This window comes from Lampetra fluviatilis, chromosome 23 (assembly GCF_964198595.1).
Source record: "Lampetra fluviatilis chromosome 23, kcLamFluv1.1, whole genome shotgun sequence".
NCBI classification, from domain to species: domain Eukaryota; kingdom Metazoa; phylum Chordata; class Hyperoartia; order Petromyzontiformes; family Petromyzontidae; genus Lampetra; species Lampetra fluviatilis.
The window spans coordinates 12,048,335-12,069,033 of record NC_136297.1 but is presented as its reverse complement, the minus strand read 5'-3'; the positions used below and the strand labels follow the sequence as shown (position 1 = coordinate 12,069,033).

The window sequence follows — 20,699 nt, the reverse complement described above, 5'->3', positions numbered from 1 at the left end:
ACACCACCATTCGTGATATCGCTCAGCGGCGTGGGTTTAACATAGTAATCCTTATTAATTGTAAAAAATAATAATAATGTCTCGGTGACCCCCGGAAGTAACCCAGCAGGGCCGGACACGAGACGGAGCGAATTCGCGAGAAGTCGAACTGCGCGCGGGTTTCGGCTCATCGCTTCATCCGTTCTTGGTTGTCCTCAGGTCGCAGGTACCCGAAGCTTCTCGCCTACCTAAGTTCCCGTGGGCGTAGAGGCCAGACGCTACTCCCGAGGGCCGTCGGCTCCTGGCGTTGGCTGCCCAACCGTCTCGGGTCCACGGCTTCCCGGGGGCACCGGGAGCCCTCTCGGCGACACAGAACCTCGCGTCTCGGGTCACAGGCCTCGGACTGCCAGGACCCCAGTTTCCTAGGCGCCACGGTCCCAAGCGCCCTGTTGGCCACTCTCCCCGCCACCCTCCCCGGGACCCCCTTTCATAGGACCCCGGATTCATATCAGCGAAGATTAGTAGGACCCGTGTCCCAGATTGCTCAGACCTCCGATACCTAGGAAACCTGATTATTCATGTTGCAGAACTCAGGTATTTTCTCCCTACGATCTAAGATTCATAGGACCCGCCAGATTCTATCATACTAGATTCTAAGTCGCCCCAGATTGCGAGGACCCCGGGTCACAGATTCCTAGGAAACCAACTTCACAGTACCCCAGATTTCCAGGACACGGGGATCCAGATTCCCAGGATTCCAGGTTCCTAGATTTATATGAGCCCCTGTCCCAGACTCCCAGGATACCAGATTCCAAATACCCCAGATTGCTTGCACACCTTGTCCCAGATTCCTAAGATACCATCTTCCAGGTATCCCAGAATACCAGCTTCCAGGTATCCCAGATTGCTAGACTCCAGGTGTCCATGATGCCAGATTCCTAGTACCGCAAATTGCTAGGACACCATGAGCCAGATTTCTAAACTACCAGCGTCCCAGTACCCCAGGTCTCTGGGAGCCCAGATCCCAGCCCCATGTGTTTGCTCTTCTCCTTCCCCGTCAGAGTCGCGATGCCCAAGGTGAAGAGGAGCCGGAAGCCGCCGCCCGATGGCTGGGAGCTGATCGAGCCCACGCTGGACGAGCTGGACCAGAAGATGAGGGAAGGTGCGTGGTGCCTCCACGCCTCATTGTTTAACTTCTCCGCGTCCCCGATACGGCTGCTGCCTGGCTCACGTGGTTGCTTCTAGATTTGAAGCTTTCGTGACTGCAAGGATTCATATTCTTAGGTTTTTTTCGGTAAAGTCACGTAGGTAAAAAATTAAAATTAATAAAAGTAAAATAAAATAAAAATCACGACGTTTCGGAGGCAACACAAGCTTCCGTCTTCAGGTGGAACCGTCACAGCACGCTGTTAACGAAGGACGAGAGACCGCGTCAGGGTTAGGGCACTGGGCTGAAATGAGGCCGAGGTTGTGATCAGAGGTCAGGGTTCGGGCTTGAGACAGGGTCAGAGTTCGGTCGGTGGTCTTGGTTAGGTCAGGGCCGTAGATTTCGGCTTGAGTGAGGGTTGCGACCTCAAATCCTGGCCACGTTTATAATTGGTACATTTGGCATCTGTGTCATTCTTACAGCACAAGGCAGCCCAGTAGGGGGCAATGTTGGTAGGTTTTTGTACCAAATTATATAAGATTTTACTCCAAATTATTTAAGAGATTTTGCTCGTAAGTATTTTTTTGACAATTGGACCGTGACGCCGGCACGCTTGGCCTTTACTTTCTCGAATCGCGTGACGGGATATTTAACGTCCATGTACTCTTTGTATGTTGAACTTCTTTCGCACCGTACGTAGCCAACCGTGCTAATCGGAGGTCCTTCACTGTGAAGCGGAGCAGTGGCTACGGTCAACGCCGGCATCGTTAACGTCGTCGCCTCGTTAACGCCGTCACCTCGTTAAGCCCGTCCTGCCCCCCCCCCCCCCCCCCGCGTGTCCCCCCTCAGCTGAGACGGAGCCGCACGAAGGGAAGCGGAAGGTGGAGGCGCTGTGGCCGATCTTCCGGATCCACCACCAGAAGTCCCGCTACATCTTTGACCTCTTCTACAAGAGGCACGCCATCAGCAGAGGTGCGGAGCAGGGACGAGAGCAATGCACGCGCCCCTTGTGTCAGCCCACGTGTCTTCATTGAATGCCTCCCCACAGCACTGCCCCCCCCCTACATACAGCCTGTGCGTATTCACAAGGGATCGTTGTCTCTGCACGTGCGCATGTGTGTGTGTATGGCCACGTGTGTCTTTATCTTTTGAGTGTGTGTGTGTGCGAGCGGTAGTTAGGCTGGCCTGCCTATGATCCATCCTGGGTTTAACCAGGCTGGATTGTGTGAGGAGCTCACAAATCCTTTAAAGTTCTGGGCACAGTCCCATCGGTGAGCTTTTCCGGCAGGCAAGGCTGCGTTGGCTGGAGTCAAGTGCTCGCGAAGCACTTATGAAGGTCGTCTGTTAATGCTATACGGGGGGACGGGGACGGTTTGTCTTTGTGTGTGTCCACGCGTAGAGCTGTACGATTACTGCGTGAAGGAGGGCTACGCCGACGCCAGTCTCATCGCCAAGTGGAAGAAGCCGGGCTACGAGAACCTCTGCTGCCTGCGCTGCATCCAAACGCGCGACACAAACTTCGGCACCAACTGTATCTGCCGCGTCCCCAAGGCCAAGCTGGAGGAGGTGACCCCCCCCCCCCCCGCGCTCCCCCCCTACCCCCCCTACCCCCTCTACCCCCCTCCCCCTCCCGAGAGGGGCCCTCCAGCCCAGGGCCCAAACACACAGGAGACACTCGCAAACACACAGAGACAAAGATCCCCCTCGCAGCCTTAACAGACTCGAGCATCATGAAGGCCGGCACAGCACACGACGGGGTGGCCAGTGCCACACCTGACCGTCTTTGTCTCCCCAGTGGCGATGTTCACACGTCGCACCAGGTACTCACACTCGGAGGGATCCACTCCCTTATGGGGTCACGCTGGTCAGGGCCCACTCGGTGATGGGGTCACACAGGTCAGAGCCTACAAATAACGCAGTCGACACGTGCACCTTGGAAAGGACCCTTCACACAAAATGAGGTTGCACGCCTTTGGACCCACGCGCACCAAGGCCCGTGTGCTGGTGAACACCTCTTCTCTAGGAGGCCACGTGAGTAGGCAGTAGTGCCACCGCGTGTGGATACGAGACAATCGAAGTGACCTGGGAAGCAGTTTCTCTGAAGTCACCTTCCAGAGTTCCGGATGGCGATTCCATCATCTCACGATTGTGTGATTGCCGAGAAACGCAAATAGAGTGCGAATGTGAAAAGGGGCAAATGGAGTAACAATGCTAATGGCTCTTCTCCTCTCCCCTCCTCCCCCGGTGCCCGTGTGGTGCAGGGCAAGATCGTCGAGTGCGTTCACTGCGGGTGTCGGGGCTGCTCCGGATGAGATCTCGGGCACCGTTATCCCTCCCTGCCCACACTCCTTCTGCCCTCCGTGCACCCTACACATCTTTGTGTTTTTTGTTATTTACTGACGATGTAGGAAATTCATTTTGCATTATTTTTCTTCTTACTTGGCGCTCACCTGCTATTTACATGCGAAAGCCCAGTTTGCCTTGGTCCAGTGAGCTGCGAATTTTAAGGTGGGGGGGGGGGGCAGTGTCCTTGGGGGAAGAAAAAAAACCCAACGATGATCCACAAACGCTCATTGTACAGAGAGAGTGGCTGGTTGGGTTGAGCGGGAGGAGAAAAGTGGGCCAACCGTGTGAATTATCAAATGCGTTCAGAATTGAGCGCGTACATTTTTTAAATAATAAAACGTGGTTCATCGATTGTTTCAATGAAGCCAGCATGAGTTATGTTTAAAAAAAAATAACAATGATTTGTCACATTTTTCCAAGATACTCCACAAAATAAAAAATGTGCTGCCCCTTGTCAATCAGCTGACCAATGAAAGGCCCATTCTCTATGACATGTCGGTGACGGGGGCTTGAACCATACTTCACCATACTGGTCGCTGTGGGATTTGGTGGATTGGGAGGGGGGGTGGGTGGATGGCCCAGGACTGGCTCGGGTCTAACTTCACTGATATCAGTGACGGTCGCCGGAGATCAAACTCGGGTTGCCAGGTTCATAGCCTACTGCGCTAACCGCTGCACCACCGCTCCCATAGCGTGGTGTTTTATGAATATAACTGACGTAGAGTCATCATTGCCTCTGGTTAACTTTTGCAGTTGTAGTCGTGTAGGGACAGATATCATTTGCTGACTTGCATCTGTATTGTACAGTTAGCATTGCAATAATTCATAACCGATTCTGCATGGCATAGCTGGCATGGGGACTCAACGCGACAAGGGACGGTGGACATTGGCTGGGGCTAGCGACGGGAGTGGCAACCCAAGGAGCGAACCGCGCTCCCGAGGACGGCTACCACGGAGATGGAGCGGATGAGTTGAGCTCGTGCGCACCGATGGGATTGCTGTTTTGCGAGACCGAGAGAAGGTGACGACTTCAGGGGGTGGTGGGGGCGATCTTTATCCAGCAGTAGATAGATGATGGCTGGCTATGCTATCTCTGTTGTGGTTAATTGTTCCACGTTGTGGACCTTGGTAGAGCGTGGATGTTCACGGTGCGTCTCTGTGCCAGGCGTGGAACGACGCATCCGTATTGGTTAGGAATGTCTTGCAGATTATTTTTTCGTATTAATTTCAAGTACCAGTTTTGGATATAAAAATCGTGGCCTAGACGTACAAAATTTATGCTCAAAAAATGTTGAATCGATCCGAAAACATGACCGTTACAGGAAGTGGCATCACTTCCACGTTACAAGTTGAATTTTTTTTTTGCTAAATCGAGATGTGACGTAGAATCTGAATCTGCCGCTGTCACTTTTGCGAGCGCGAAGACAGGATACATTTGTGCGGAACGCGAATATTCCGATTGGCCATGAAAAATCCAAAACAGTTTAAACAGGGGAAACCGTCCTTTATCGCTCAGTTTGCTCACGGTAACGTGCGTCTGTCTGAACGGCATGCTTCAGATTCGACCTTTGAACCCACGTGTTGAAACCCGCGATCAACAAACTAAACTTTTTTTATTTGACCAGGTAAGGCCTACTGAGCTGTACAGCTCTTCAGAAGCGACCTGGCCACAACTGATAGCTCAACGAAGTGGCTTTTCACGTGGAAATGTATTGCAGCCAAATACTCAATGCATGTTGATTCTAAACGCCGAAGGGAAAACCGGAGGACCCGGAGAAAACTCCACGTGATCACGGGTAGAGAGGCTCCAAATATACAGCAGGGTTGGGACCGAACCCACGAACCTCCTGCATACCAGGCGAGGGAGCTAACATCTAGCCACCGTGACGCCACCACTACCCTGCATATCGCACCGCGGGAGATATCTGCATGATCGTGACGCGGGCTTCCCACCCCCCGCCACTCCTCTCTGCAGGGCTTGATGCAAACAGACCACCATCAATCCCCCTGTGATGCTTATTGCCTCATCATTCAATTACAGAGTCCGGCCCAGAGGCACGCCTGTGTTTGTTGTTGTGTGTGTGTGCGCGCGCGCGGTTTTTGTAATCGTTATTTCGATATGAACGATGCGTTCCCGTGTCATGGTTAAGGCTGGACAAAATAAAAGATAAATTGCCCATCCCAATAATTTTTTTGTATCTCTTGTCCGCAATTATCCATCAGTGTCGGCCCGCTACATCGCTAATGTTTGGCCATGATGGCGATGCCAATTGTTGCTTGAAAATAATATTTATTGTTGGGTAGTAAAGTATTCCCAACAGGGTACTTGCACTGTGGTCGGTATAGCAGCGGTGGTGTCATTTATTGAGCCGGCGCCGAGGGAACACGGGCCCATTGAGGCACGTGACAATGCCTACTGATTTACAAGGGTGGCCTGGCTTACACACCACGTGCTGTGGAATACAACGGAGATCGAATGACAAATTCGAATTTAGTACGTTACGGATGATTCTGCTTAAATGCACAATAAACACACTGTACGTTACTGGAAATGAAAACTTAGCCGAGTATTGTTAAGATGCGATGACCCAGCAGTCTGTGAAGGCTACACGGGGGATCTTTGTGGCCGCGTGCGTGCGACTGTCTTTGTGACGTAGGCGAGTCGTCGAGAGAGGGGGGGGGCAGCAGCTTGGGCCCTCGTACAGCGCCAGAGAGAAGCGGGCAGCCCTCCCTGCACCCTCCCGCCCCCTCTCCACCAGGATGAAGTCAGCGAGCAGCAATCGGAGCTTGACATCTGTGAAACGGAGCTCTGTAGCTCCTCGGATCCCTCCAGAATAGATACAGATTCTGAGTATGAAGCCGTGGGCTGGGTGGCGGGGGGTGGCGTGCTGGTGGGACGGGGGCTAAGAGCAGCGGGGAGGGAATTTAGTTGCGGCTGAGAGGCCGAGTGGTTCCGTGTTGGCGGGGCGACCGCTAAGAAGGGTGCCCAAACGCCTGCAGGCGTCATTGTCGTTGTTGTTGTTCGCTCTGGGCACGGACGCACGGGGGGAAATGGCTGGCTCCGTCCCCTCGCTTGGAGCTGGTTGCGGTCAACGCAGCGGCTGCGGCGAGTGCCTTGCACTCGCATGGGAGACGAGGGTTGGTTGCTGCAGGTTTCCCTCCTGTCTGAGCGAGGCTGAAGACCGGCGGGTTGAGCGACTGACAGCACGGGTTAAACGTGGAGCGAACAAAAGCATATATTCTTTTTTTTAAATGAGGATTTAAATGCCAGTGGGGTTGAGGGTTAGGTACAGAGTCAGGGGTTGGGTTGACCACGTCGCGCTAAATATGGACACGTCAAGCATCGTACGTACGTGTGTGAATGCGTTTGCTTGTTTCTGTCACTAGATTTGACGAATGATTCAATTCCGAAATGGTTTGGTACATCAACCTCTATAAATCTGGGTCTGTTTCCCCCACCACCACCCACCCCCACCACCCGCCACAACCACCAACCCCCCCCCACCACCCACCCTACCACCCGCCACAACCCCCCCCCCACCACCCACCCTACCACCCACCCTACCCCCCACCACCACCCACCACCACTACCACCCACCCCCACCTCTGCACCAAAGACATCGAGTCTAATTGAATTGCTCCGTGGTGCAGTGTGGGTAATGACCACCCCGGAGGAACTGCGCCCCCCCCCCCCCCAAAGGCTGAACGACGCGGGGTGTGCGAGACAGAATGTTTATTCATCCTGGAGGAATCCGATGAGCTATAAAGCTCTTCGTCACAGATGTCCAGTAAGGGCTGGTCAGGACGTTACAACAACAAACAACACAAAAACACGATAGGAGTGCAAAGTATAGAAAAGGTAAAACAAATCAACTAAAAAAATGCACAAATAAAACTACAACATTTTAATTTAATCTTACCAGCTAAAGAACACTGAACTATTAACTTTTTTTTCCCCAGAAGCGACTTGGCCACGAATGATAGCTCAACAGGGGGGGGGTGGAGATGGGGGGAGACGTGACTCCAGGTGGGTGTTGTTCAATGACCATCGATGAAATCGCAAATCTGCTTACGGACTCTCTTGCTCCCAGAGTGACGGAATAATCAAGAGCTGACTCCGGGGTCATTTGAGCGATGAACGCCGAGCAATTTGCTCTCGCGAACTTTCGAACCGCACGGATATCATTAGTCACCGCGTGGCACTTTCAGCGCAAGACATTTCCAGCAGCAGCACCATCACCATCATCGCCCACCGCGAGCCATGATCAATTCCTCTGCCGCGTGAAGGCTTTGCCCCTGCGAGTTCAACAATGCCGCCCAGTAGGGCGCACGCGATTAGAACTCATCTCTCGAAACGCTCCACAGTGTACAACAAGCTGGCCGCAGCTGATTACACCGGCAGTCCATTCTCAAGCCACTGCTGGATGAGGGTTGTTTGACCATACCTCACCGCCATGGTCACCGCGAGGTTTGGGTGAAAAGGGGCACCACAACCCCAGGACCCGTCCCGATGTCACCCGGCAGCTGATGTTAGCCGTGGCCGGGATCGGAACCCAAAGTGTGGTGAGATGTTAATTGCCTCGCCTGGTATACAGGAAGTCGTGGGGTCGATCTCGACCCTGACGCCTGCTGTGTATATTTGGAGTTTGCGTGTCTCTCTCTCTCCGTGGTCGCGTGGATTTTTCTCCGGTTCCTCCGCATTTAGAATCAACGTCACGCGTTTAGAGTATTTCGCTGCTAAATTCCCACGTGACAAGCCACTTCGTTGAGCTATCATTTGTGATGGCCAGGTCGCTTCCGAAAAAGAACTCCATAGCTCAGTGGGCATTATCTGGTAAAATAAAATATATCAATAATGTCGTAACGTCGCTGGGTTAATGGTGCAGTGCACCAACCACTGCGCCACCGCTCCACCAATTACAATTGATAAACAGGCATCGGGAGCGAACGTCTTGGAGAGGGTGGCGGGTTGGATTGATGGACTTTGTGATTTGAGGCCGTGTGTGATGGAGGGTTATCTGCGATTCATGCAACCGCGATTAATTTGGAGGCACAAAGTGCGGCTTGGGTGTGGTGGCGGTGGTGATATGTGGGGAGCCGTAGTCGGAGTGTAGCCAAAGATCCCCGCTATGGCCTTAGCAGACTGTAGGGGCAAGTGCTGTTAGCCAGCACCTATGAAGGCCTGCACGGCGCACGAGGGGGTGGGTGGCCAACACCGCGCACCCCCTACATCCACTCACAAATTGACACACACACACCCACGCACGTTGACACACACACACCCCCACTCACACGGGAGGACACACACGCACGTTGACACACACGCACGTTGACACACACCCCCCCACTCACACAGCAGGACACACACCCCCCCACTCACACAGCAGGACACACACGCACGCGCGCCGCTCCTGCCCGGAGCGCCTCGCTGTGTCTCTCCCGAGCCGAATGGAGGAGCAGGAGGAGGAGGCTGCTGCTGTTGTTGTTGATGTCGCGAGGCGCGCTCTCGCCATGACGCCCGGCCGAGACGCGGAGCAGCAGGAGCAGGAGGAGGAGGACGTGGAAGAGGAGGAGGAGGGGGACGCGACGTGCAGAGAGGGCGCCCAGGAGGAGATGGAGCGCAGCTCCGCGGGAGGAGCAGCGGGAGCCGTGAACCACGGATTCGACGAGAGCCCGGACAGCAGCTTCCCCTCCAGCCCCGAGCGCAACAACGACCAACAGGCGCTACGTGCGTGAGACGGGGGGGGGGGGGGGTGAGATGGGGGGGGGGGGTGTGAGATGGGGGGTGAGATAGGGGGGGGGTGCGTGAGATGGGGGGGGTGTGAGATGGGGAGGGGTGCGTGAGATGGGGGGTGGGGTGTGATGGGGGGGGTGAGATGGGGGGGGGTGTGTGAGATGGGGGGGGGGAGTGTGAGATGGGGGGGGGGAGTGTGAGATGGGGGGGGGGTGTGTGAGATGGGGGGGTGTGTGAGATGGGGGGGGGAGTGAAACGAGAGGTGTGCGTGAGACGGAGGGGAGTGAGATGGGGGGAGAGTAAAATGGAGCGGTGCGTGAGATGGGGGGGGGGGTGACTGGGGTGTGTGCGTGAGACGGGAGGTGTAACAGGCTGAGTGGGGAGCGGTGGTGTAGCGGTTAGCGCGCCGCGCTACGAACCCGGCGACCATAATTCGATTCCTGCTCACGGCCAACACCGGTGACGATTATCTGAACCGGTCCTGGGCCTCCCTTAGGTCGACTCAGCCTCAAATGAGTACCTGGTGCGATGTGTAAACATCGCCGCTGGGGAGACAAAGGCGGCCCTACGTGGTGGTGCTCGCTACCCACCCCGTCGTGTGCCGTGCCGGCCTTTATCGGTTCTGCTCGCTCACAGCACTTGCCCCAACAGTCTGTTAAGGCTATACGGGGGATCTTTGTCGTTTTCTTTGTAACAGGCTGTGTGCGGCAGAGTGTGCGTGGAATGAGGGATTAGTCGACCACGGAATTCGGCCTTCACGAGCCGCCTTCTTCTCCTCGTCCGCAGAGGAGGAGGCTCGTGGGCAATTTGGAGGGCGGGGGGAGCGACGCTCACAACAACGAGCGGAGCGCCGGGCGGATAAAGCGCAGCGATTTGGCACAGGAGGGGGGTGCACACAGCCGGTCGTCTCAGCTGGTCAACCCGTGGCACCTGGGGCCGTCCCTTCACCTCCTTGCCAGCGAGTGTTCTGCACAACTTCAAAGTGCACCTAGCCTGGCACAAGCGTCGTGCGTGGTGATGTGACCGCCGCTTCGTGGCGATCGGGGGTCGTCGTCATCGTTATTGTTGTTGTTATTGTTGTTGTTGACCACGTGCGCGCCACGGGGTGACTGGGTCCGGTCGCACCTCAATCGCCCCCCCACACCCTCCGCCCCCCCCCCCCCAGGGCCCGCAGACCCCCACAAGGAGCCACGTGACCCATGCCACTTCATTTACCTGTCCATGGTGCTGGCGGGCACGGGGTTCCTGCTGCCCTACAACTGCTTCACAGTCGACGTGGACTACCTCCACAGGGCATACCCAGGTGAGGCTTCGTATTACCCCCTACCTGCACAGGGCATCTCCAGGTGAGGCTACCCATAACTCCTTACCTCCACAGGGCATCTCCAGGTGAGGCTACCCATAACCCCCTACCTGCACAGGGCATCTCCAGGTGGGGCTACCCATAACCCCCTACCTGCACAGGGCATACCCAGGTGAGGCTACCCATAACCCCCTACCTGCACAGAGCATTACCCAGGTGGGTTTACCCTTCAATGATGATGTAATGGACGATGTATTCATGATGATGTATTGAGATAATGTATCGATGACGTGTTGACGATACATTGATGACGATGTGTCTTGCCGTAGACTCGACCATCGTGTTCGACATCAACACCACCTACCTCGTCACGTCGCTCTGCACCGTTCTGCTTGTGAGCCTCCTGGTGGAACGGGTGGACATGCACACGCGCATCACTGCCGGTGCGTGCATGCGCGTGTGCGCGTGTGCGAGTTCGATTCCCGCTCACGGCCACCAAGCCCAGTGACGAATATCTCAAGCGGTCCTGGGCCTCCCCTATCAAATGGGTACCTGGTACGTTGTGTGAACATCGCCACTTAGGAAGACAAAGGCGGGCGGGCGTGGTGCTGGCAATCCAGCCCACCGTGCGCCATGCCGGCCGTCGTAGGTGCTGCTACTCGCTAACAGCACTTGCGGTCACAGCCTACTAAAAGGCTATTGGGTAAACCCCGTGATCACAAATCGCTCTCTAATTCAATGCAAGGGGCTTGAACTGCAGCATCTATTTACCGTCCTTAAGGGAAGAAAAGTGGCGACACAACCTTTGAACCCCCCCTCCCCCCCCTGAGTATTGCTGAGGCCTTGGGCACGTGACAGGGCAGCCCCCCCCCCGTCCCTGAAACGATTTTACATCGTTTTAAAAGCAAGTCGTTCAGGAATATTTCCATGGCTGTACCACAGGACATGCCCCTCGTGCTCCGTGACCACGTGTTCCCATACTTCCGTGTCTATGTGTTCCCGTGACCTCGTGACCCCGTGTCTCCGTGACTCCATGTCCCCGTGCCTCCGTGTTTTTTTTTAAGTGATTTGTTTACCTTTCCTATACTTTGCACTCCTATCGTGTTTGTTCACTGTTTGTTCTTGTAACGTTCTGACCAGCCACAACTGGACATCTGTGAAAAAGCGCTTTATAGGATAATATGTTTTTTCCCCCTTTTTCCTGGCAACAAAACAAGTGTTAAGATGTAAAAATACCAAACTGAAACCTTTAACAATGAATCATGTCTACATTAACCACAATGCTTGTGGTCAGAATGCAAACAAAAACATACTCTGATAATATATACGTTGTTCTTGAAACTGATTGGTCTACACTAGAGACATCTTTCTCTTGAACCTCGTCTCAAACGGTGTTAGACCAGGGGACGCCAAAAGGCCCAAATCAGTTTCAAGGACATTGCATATATTATCAGAGTATGTTTTTTGTTTGCATTCTGACCACAAGTGTTGAGGTTAATGCAGACATGATTCCTTGTAAAAGGTTTCAGTTTGGTGTTTTAACATCTTAACACCTGTTTTGTTATTTTTGGTTCTTTCGGTAAAGTCACGTAGAAGGGAAAAACCTATTATTCTATTTTGGTACTGGCAAAGGAGGTCCCATGATGTAGCGCTTTATAGCTCATCGGATTCCTCCAGTATAAAAACATATTCTGATTCCGATGAATTTGACCCCAAGATTTTACGTGCCCGTGACCTCGCATCTCCGTGTTCCCAAGATTCTGTGACCCCATGCCCCCATGACCCCGTGACCCCGTGCCAGGCTACGTGCTGGCCTTGTTGCCGCTGCTCTTCGTGGGGCTCTGCGAGGTGTGGTTCGGGCTCATCCCGCGCCACGCCTCCTACCAGCTGCACCTGCTCTCCGTCGCCGTCGTCGCCTTCGCGAGCACAGGTGTGGGCAGCACGTGACCCGGGGGAGGAAAGGGGGGGGGGGCACAGGTAACACGTGGTGGGCGGGGGGTAAAGAAGGGATGGGATGGGGTGGAGGAGGATGAGGATGGAGGGAAGGGTGACCAAGGAAGGTGATGGTAAGGAAGGGAAAGCGATGGAGGTGTGTGGAAGAGTGCGGATGAGACGGGAGGAAGGGGACGGGAGATGTCAGGTAGTGGAGGGAGGATGGGAAGAGGGGTGGGAGGGAGGGAGGGGTTGGGATGGGAGGGAGGGAGGATCGGCTGACCCCTCCGCCGCTCCTGTCTTGTGTGAAGTGCAGCAAGCCAGCTACTACGGCTTCTCGGGGATGCTGCCGCCTCGGCACACGCAGGCCGTGATGACGGGCGAGAGTGAGTACAAGCGTAATGACAACTCGGCACACTTGTCTTGAGATGGTTTCTTTATTGAAGAGACACGTTCACTGCAACAGCCCCGAGTCTCCCGCGCATCTCCCTTCATAACGGACCGAGGCCACGCCCCCATTCCCGGAACTTCTCGCTGACTCTGGACGCTCGCTCCACCAGCAGACTCCACCGTCCTCTTCTGTCACCTGGCCACGCTCCTATTCTAGATCATTCCCGCAGCCACCAGTCCCTTCGTACTTACAGCTGATACCCCTGTCATTAACTCCCTTGGCCACTAGTCCACTCACACCGCAGGTTGACTCTACTGTCATTACACATGAACACACACATGAACGCACACAAGCACACACACATGAGCACACACATGAACACACACGAACACACACATGAACACACACATGAACACACACATGAACACACACATGAATACACAGTTCCCCTGTGTAGCTTGCGCAGCCTGTTGGGGCTGTTGGGGAGCACCTATTAAGGCTGTCATGGCGCACGAGGGGGTTGGTGTGGTCGACTACACGCCGGGCCGCCTTTGTCTCCCCCGTGCTGATCTTTACACACCACAATCAGCTTTTAATTTTAGGCTGCGTCGACCTACGGGAGCCCCAGAACCGCTTCACATATTCACCACCGAGCAAGCGGGAATCGAACTGGGGATCCAACACCAGGGCCATCATGTAGATTTTTCGACCATATCTCTGCGCAATATCCCAGCGGTGCCACCCCCCCTCTCCACCCAAGGCCTGGCGGGGGTGGTGGCCTCCACGACCCGCGTGGTGACCCGCGCCTCCGTGGGCGACGTGAGGACGAACACGGGCATCTTCTTCGCGGCGGTGGTGGCGATGGAGGTGGTGTGCCTCCTGTGCCACCAGCTGGTGCGCCGCTCCCGCTTCGTGCACCACCACACGGCGGCGGCGCGGGGTGGGGGACGCCGCCCCGTGACCCCCTCCAAGCCGGAGTCCCTCCCCGAGCGGGGCACGGCCGCGCCCTACGTGGCCCGGCACAGCGTGGCAGGCGAGGAAGTGACATTTGTGAGTCGTCTGTGTGTGTTTTTCTATTTGTTGTGGGGTCCCCCCCCCACGCCACCACCCCACCTACATGATAACATCAACTTCCATGGTAAACTGGACTTCTATGGTAAACTGGACTTCTATGGTTAATTGGACTTCCATGGTTAATTGGACTTCTCTGGTTAACTGGACTTCCATGGTAAACTGGACTTCTATGGTTAACTGAACTTCTATGGTTAATTGGACTTCCATGGTTAATTGGACTTCTCTGGTTAACTGGACTTCCATAGTTAATTGGACTTCTCTGGTTAACTGGACTTCTATGGTTAATTGGACTTCTATGGTTAACTGGACTTCTATGGTTAATTGGACTTCCATAGTTAATTGGACTTCTCTGGTTAACTGGACTTCCATGGTAAACTGGACTTCTATGGTTAACTGGACTCCTATGGTTAATTGGACTTCCATGGTTAATTGGACTTCTCTGGTTAACTGGACTTCCATGGTAAACTGGACTTCTATGGTAAACTGGACTTCCATGGTTAATTGGACTTCTCTGGTTAACTGGACTCCCATAGTCAGGGTTCGGCAAAAAAATAACAATTCGGTAAAAAAAAGGTAAATATTTTAAGAGCCGCAATGCATGTGGTGAATACGAGACCGTGGGTCATTGATAAATGACGTCACGATGCAGTCCTTAAAGAGCCGCATGCGACTCTGGAGCTGCAGGTTTCCGACCCCTGGCCCAGGACTATGGACACTGTGCAGTCCTGTACACCACAGTACTATAATACAGTTCCAAACCATACCTCGGAACCAATCAATTCCCAAATCCCGAAAAAAAATGCCAATTCCTGCACTCTCCGTGTCAGAGACAGGAGGGTCCATGTGAGCCCTTTAACTCTGCCTTCAACTGAGGGCTCGGATAGACCCTCCGTATCAGGGTCAGAGCAAGCCACCCTGCTGTGGCCACGTTCTATAACCCCACGGTGAAACCTCAGGGTCAGACCAAGCCAGGAGGCCACCCTGCCGTGGCCACGTTCTAAATTTCCACGGTGAAACCTCTCGGAGGCGGATTGGGTGGAAGCCATAATTTGTTACAGGGCAATAAGATGATAGCCGAAATAAATAACTAAATATTCCGAGATAAAAAACCTGTCTTTTGTATAGAATTCAGACTAACGGACATACAAACACACACATTATAAAATTCAATTGTAACCATTTTACTGTTATTGTCTTGGTCAAAACGGGACAAGAAGCTATTATGTATCTCACCCCCCCTCCTCCTCCTCCATCACAATCTCCCCCACCAGGAAAATGAGGTCACCCAGAAGGATGACTCACCCGTGTGGGATGGACTGAACCATGTGGGCGAGGAGGGGGGTGTCTACGTCCGCATGGACCCTCCCGTGCAGAGCGATGGCACTTTGAAGAAAATCTTTGGTAATGCTCACCGCGCAACCCTAGCGTCTGGTGCAGACGCACCGTGATCAGCTCACTCACTCGCTCGCTCGCGCAGACAGGGCGCCGCTACTTAGAGGGAGTGCCCTCGCCAGTAACAAGGGCAGCAGGGATTCGCAGTGGTGATTCAAGCACAGGACCTGGGTTCGACTCCCGACTCAGGCGTCTGTCGATGTGGAAGTCTGCATCTTCCCACCCTGTTCTGCGTGAGTTTCCTCCGCGTGTTCTAGAGAATCCTGCACTGGGATATTTGACCAACCCCAAACCACAGACATTGTGTGTGTGTGTATTGGTAGCCATGGGAGTAAACTGGAGAAACCGGAGGAGACCACATGATGAACTTTTTTCGTACCGTACGTAGCCAGCCGTGATAATCGGAGGTGCGGATGGAAGGAGTCGGAGGTGCGGGGGGAAGGAGGACATTCAAGTGGGGACAACAAACAAACTGCACGCAGAAAGGTCGCCACTCTGCTGCCCACAGTGCCTGTTCCAGTCTTTACTAAACTAAAAACTATTTATTTTATTTTACCAGGTAAGGGCCACTGAGCTGTATAGCTCTTTTTCAGAAGCAACCTGGCTATCAAAATTGATAGCCCAACGAAGTGGCTTATCATCATGTGGACATTTCTGGCAGCCAAATACTCTGATTTTGATTCTGAATGCGGAAGGAAAAACCGGGAGGACCCGGCGAAAAATCCACAGCAACACGGGGATCGCACCAAACGACCTCCTGTATACCAGGCGAGGTAGTTAACATCTCGCCACCGTGGCGCCAGGGGCAGAAACTGCAATGATGTTGGGATCTGAGCCTGCCCGATCTGACCCGTAGCCCCCCCACACTCCCTCCTCCCCACCCCCTCCTCCGTCAGGGTCTCGCCTGGCCGTGAGCCGCCTGCTGTGGCCGTACATGTCGGCGATCGCCATCACGTACCTCATCTCCCTGACCGTCTACCCGGGGCTGCTCTCAGAGGTGCGCAGCTGCGAGCTGGGCGAGTGGATGCCCATCATGCTCATGGCGCTCTTCAACTACGCCGACCTCCTCGGCAAGGTGCGGGTGGGGTGGGCGGGGTGGGGGGGGTGAGGGGCAGCCGGGCAGGGAGGGCGGGGGCACGGGGGTCAGAGGTGCAAAGGGGCAGGGGGGCAGTGGCGCAGCAGGCAGGGGGGGGGGGCATGGGGCAGAAGCTACTTGAGTGTTCAGTAGCGCATGTCCTGAGATTGTCCAACGACGGTGCGACCTGCCCATCACAAGTGAGAGCTCAACGAAGCGGCTTATCAAGTGGAGATGTATTGAAGCCAAATGCTCTGAACGCGTGTTTCTAAATGTGGAAGGATGATATGAAGTAACCAATTTCCTCCCCCCCCCCACCCCCTCCGTCCCATACCCCCCAATTCCCCGCGACCCCCCCCCCTCCCCGCGACCCTTCCGACCCCCGCCCGCTCGACTCAGTTTCTGGCCGCGGTCCCCGTGCCCTGGAAGCCGCTGTGGTTGGTGCTGGGCTCCCTGTCGCGCCTGCCTCTCATCCCGCTGCTGGTGCTGTGCACCGCGCCGCTGGCGGCCCCCGCGCTGCCCCCACCGGCCTGGCCCTGCGCCCTCTCCATCCTGCTGGGCATCACCAACGGCTACATGTGCAGCGTGCCCATGATCCGCGCGCCCGGCGCCGTGCCGCCGGAACGCAGGGAGCTGGCCGGTGAGTCGGAGGTGGGGGGGGGGTGCGTGGTGCGGGGAGGGGGGTAGTTGTGATGGTTCTGAGAGATGCGCGGTGGTTTGATGATGGGGGTGCTGAATGGGGTACTGGGAGGGGTGCTGGGCAGGGTGCTGAGAGGGGTGGTGTGATGAGGGTGGTGCTGAATGGGATGCTGGGAGGGGTCCTAGGCAGAGTGCTGAGAGGGGTGGTGTGATGAGGGGGGTGCTGAGCGGCGTGGTGACTGGGCAGGTGAGATGAATGCTGAGCGGTGGTGTGGTGAGAGGGTTGGTGAGCGGTGGTGTGGTGAGAGGGTTGGTGAGCGGTGGTGTGGTGAGAGGGTTGGTGAGCAGTGGTGTGGTGAAGAAGCGGTCAGCAGCAGTGCGGTGAGCCGGGCGGCGGCGACTCGTGCGCGGCGAGCGTCTCTGGGCGAGGGCAGGCGAGTGTCACGTGAGTGCGGCACGTCACCTCGTCCGTGCGCTCATCGTCCATCGCGTCACTGTGACCCCCTCCGCGCAGGCAACATCATGACGGTGTCGCTGATGATGGGTCTCACGGCGGGCTCGCTCATCGCCTACTCCTTCTCGGGCCAGGTGCGCGCCCCCGACGTGCCCTGCGGGGCCCTCAACTCCACGCTCGTCAGCTCCACCCTCGGCGGCTCCAGCCGGAGCATCGCCGCGAGCACAGCGCCCTCGGTCTTAGTGGAGCGCACGCTCCTGTGATGATGACGACGACGGCGACGTCACAAAGGGTTTCCCCACACCGCGTGGACCCAGCGCGCGCGCGCGTGTCCCCACTCGGCACGCGAGAGGTCCGTTTCCAGAGGTGGCGGTAGTACAGCTCGACAACTGCGGCGCCGCCAGATCTCGGCGCCAATAAAATTCCTGCCGCCAACCGCGTGTGGACGTACAAATTCTGTCCGACTGTCCGGCTCAAACCGGGTGGTCAAGTCCGGGTCAATCCGAGGTCACGCCCGGATCAGGTGGCGACCCCAGAGCGGCACCCCCCGCTTCTCCGAGCCGCTTTGAGCGGGTAATGTCTCGGCTAAGCGGTGATCCTTAAACGGCTGCTGATGGGACGTGCCGCGTGCGGTGAGTCGTCCTGGAACCGGTTTTGCGCACACGATTCGCACGCAAAACGCGATTCGCAGAACGAGACAATTGGAATCGGTTCTTGCCAATTGAACCGTGGCGCGAATCGTGGCTCTTCAGTGGAATAATTCTGCCTGTCAAAACAAAGCGCCAAGAGTGCGGGCCCTGAGGACGTCGTTGAGCCAATCAAAATAGTTTTAGTTTCGTGTGGTCATTGGCGCTGCCCAGACTTGTGTTGGAAGACAGGGGGCAGCGTGGGTTCGGTAGAGGGGATTGGCTTCTGGATAGTTCGGTTTGGAGTCGGAGATAGGGTTCGGTTTGGTTTTGGGATATTGTCGGCGTTACGGTCTGGATGAGGCTTAGGGTTGGGGTTTGGATCAGGGATAGGATTTGGATTAAGGATCGGGTTAAGAGTAATTGTGTTCGGGTTGGGGTTAGGATTCAATAGTGATTGGAATAGAATTCGGTCTAGTGTTAGGATTGGGGTTAGGATTAGGATCGATCGTGTAAGGGATAGGGTTGGGTTATGGTTCAGTACTATATAGTGTTGGGGTGAGGGATATGATTTAGGATAGTGTTAGGATTGGGTTAGGGATAGCGTTCGGATTCGAGATAGATCTATGATTGTCTGCAGAACTTTGTTTTCAGTCGTATTATTTCAGACTGTTTGCGCCTTCGGCTTATGGCTACGTGTTCCATGATGCCTTGCGGGCTGAATGTTCTTCTCTGGACGTGGCCGCTTGCCCGTGTGCAGGTGCGCGCGCATGTGCTTGAGTGTGGACATGTGTGCACGTGGACATGTGTGCACGTGGACATGTGTGTACTAGCGACGATTATCAGAACCGGTTGCTGGGCCTCCCCTAGGTCAACTCAGCCTCAAATGAACACCTGGTGTGGATTAAGGTGTATAAACATCGCCACTGGGGAGAGAAAGGTGACCGGGCGTGGTGCTGGCCACCGACCCCCTCGTGTGCCGTGCCGGCCTTCAGAGGTGCTTGCCCTAACAGTCTGTTAAAGGCTGTACGGGAGGGATCTTTGTGTTTGTGGATGTGTGTAGGTGCCTGCGCGTGTTTGCGTGTGTGGCCGTGTGTAATTGTGAATGCCTCCCAAAGGAGATGTTTTGTTTTTTTAGTGGCCGTGCAGGGTCAATGAAATGAAATGGCTTTAAGTCCTCGTTTAACGCGGTCGTAGATGCGTTCCTGAGAAGTGCCGCGTGAGAGAAGCGAAAAACGCGTTAAGCGAAAACAATTTCCCCAATAGTGAAACGATAAAAGTTTGGCGAGATACGACGGACGCGGACACAGTGAGATGGCGGGACAAATAACCGAGGGCATTCTGCCGCGTTACTCTATCGTTCCGCGTGTTGTATCACTCCGCACAGCTGCGCAGCTCAAGAAAGTAGTTCGTCGTCGACCGCTCAGGAAGCGCGCTATAGCGGTGCGCTTATGTACCGCGTTATACCACCGCGTGTTAAGCGAGGACTCGGCGCGCTTGTTTCTATTTGCTCCGCTGAAGGAGAGAAACGAGTTGGCGTTACATCGTCCAACGCGCTGCTCTTGTCCGCGATGTCGATCGCCGTAATCTCCCGCCTGCTGTCAACGTGGCTTCAAATGTGACGCGCGGGAAATCTCCACGTGGGGCGATGGGCGAGAGAATCCGCTTGCTGCCACCGCTGCTGCTGGAATTGAACCCAGGGTCTCTGTGTCTCTTCGCCCGAAGTGCATGACTGTCGTGCCAACGGGCGACTCCCATCTCTTGGGAAATAAAGACGGCCGGCGATGATGATGATGATGATGTTGTGAGCCGGTAACTTCCCACTGATGGGCAACAGCCTCCCACATTTCCTTCCGTTTTTTCCTTTTATGCATCTGTAGGGTTTCCTATGTGAGTCCATGTATGGGTCTCTATGTGAGTCCATTTATGGGTATCTGTGAGTTTATGGGTCTCTATGCGAGTCTTTGTGAGTCTATGGGTATATATGTGAGTTTATGGGTGTCTATGTGAGTCTATGGGTCTCCATGTGGGTTTATGTGTTTCTATGTGAGTCTACGTGTATCTGTGTGAGTCTGTGTCACTGTGAGTCTATGGGTCTCTATGTGAGTGTATGGGTGTCTATGTGAGTCTATGGGTCTCCATGTGGGTTTCTGTGTCTCTATGTGAGTCTACGTGTCTCTGTGTGAGTCTGTGTCACTATGTGAGTTATGGGTCTCTATGCAAGTCTATGGGTCTCTATGTGAGCAGGTAATTAGTGTTGTTTATTTTTGTTGAGAGCCTGTAACATCCCGTTCTCTTCCTCTCCCCAACCGCGTCTGTCCGGGAGTGCCCTCTGCGATCAGAAGAAGTAGAAATCCTGGAGGAATCCGATGAGCTGTGAATCTCTGTGATGTCGCCTTGGTCATGGCGCATTCACCGTCTCTCATCAGCCACTCTCATCACGCGCCCTCTCCCATTTCCGCTCCAATCCATTGGCTTTAACAAACAGCAGTAGTGTGACTCCTCTTCCTTATATAGATGGGTTTTTTTCACAAGGCCATGTGGCCGATGGAATGCGTAAATATTTGTTTTTAATGTGGAGACAAATACGGGAGGGAGCCCTATTGT

The 20,699-nt window shown here is 54.8% G+C and overlaps 3 protein-coding genes across 3 annotated transcripts in view; 2 read left to right on the top strand and 1 right to left on the bottom strand.

Moving 5' to 3' along the window:
* COX6B1 (cytochrome c oxidase subunit 6B1) overlaps positions 1 to 20,699 on the bottom strand; it is a 215,377-nt gene that overhangs the window by 136,757 nt on the left and 57,921 nt on the right. The window lies entirely within an intron of this gene.
* BUD31 (BUD31 spliceosome associated protein) lies at positions 69 to 4,826 on the top strand. The gene is made up of 5 exons (XM_078867238.1): positions 69 to 205; positions 1,041 to 1,141; positions 1,976 to 2,098; positions 2,526 to 2,692; positions 3,388 to 4,826. Exons 2-5 carry the CDS (start codon positions 1,048 to 1,050, stop codon positions 3,436 to 3,438), a joined length of 435 nt encoding a protein of 144 aa, XP_078723364.1. The 5' UTR covers positions 69 to 205; positions 1,041 to 1,047; the 3' UTR covers positions 3,439 to 4,826.
* On the top strand, positions 8,635 to 19,874 carry SLC29A4 (solute carrier family 29 member 4). Its single transcript, XM_078867231.1, has 10 exons — positions 8,635 to 9,200; positions 10,372 to 10,509; positions 10,839 to 10,952; positions 12,311 to 12,439; positions 12,753 to 12,827; positions 13,593 to 13,882; positions 15,178 to 15,307; positions 16,195 to 16,373; positions 16,773 to 17,013; positions 17,527 to 19,874. Exons 1-10 carry the CDS (start codon positions 8,921 to 8,923, stop codon positions 17,727 to 17,729), a joined length of 1,779 nt encoding a protein of 592 aa, XP_078723357.1. The 5' UTR covers positions 8,635 to 8,920; the 3' UTR covers positions 17,730 to 19,874.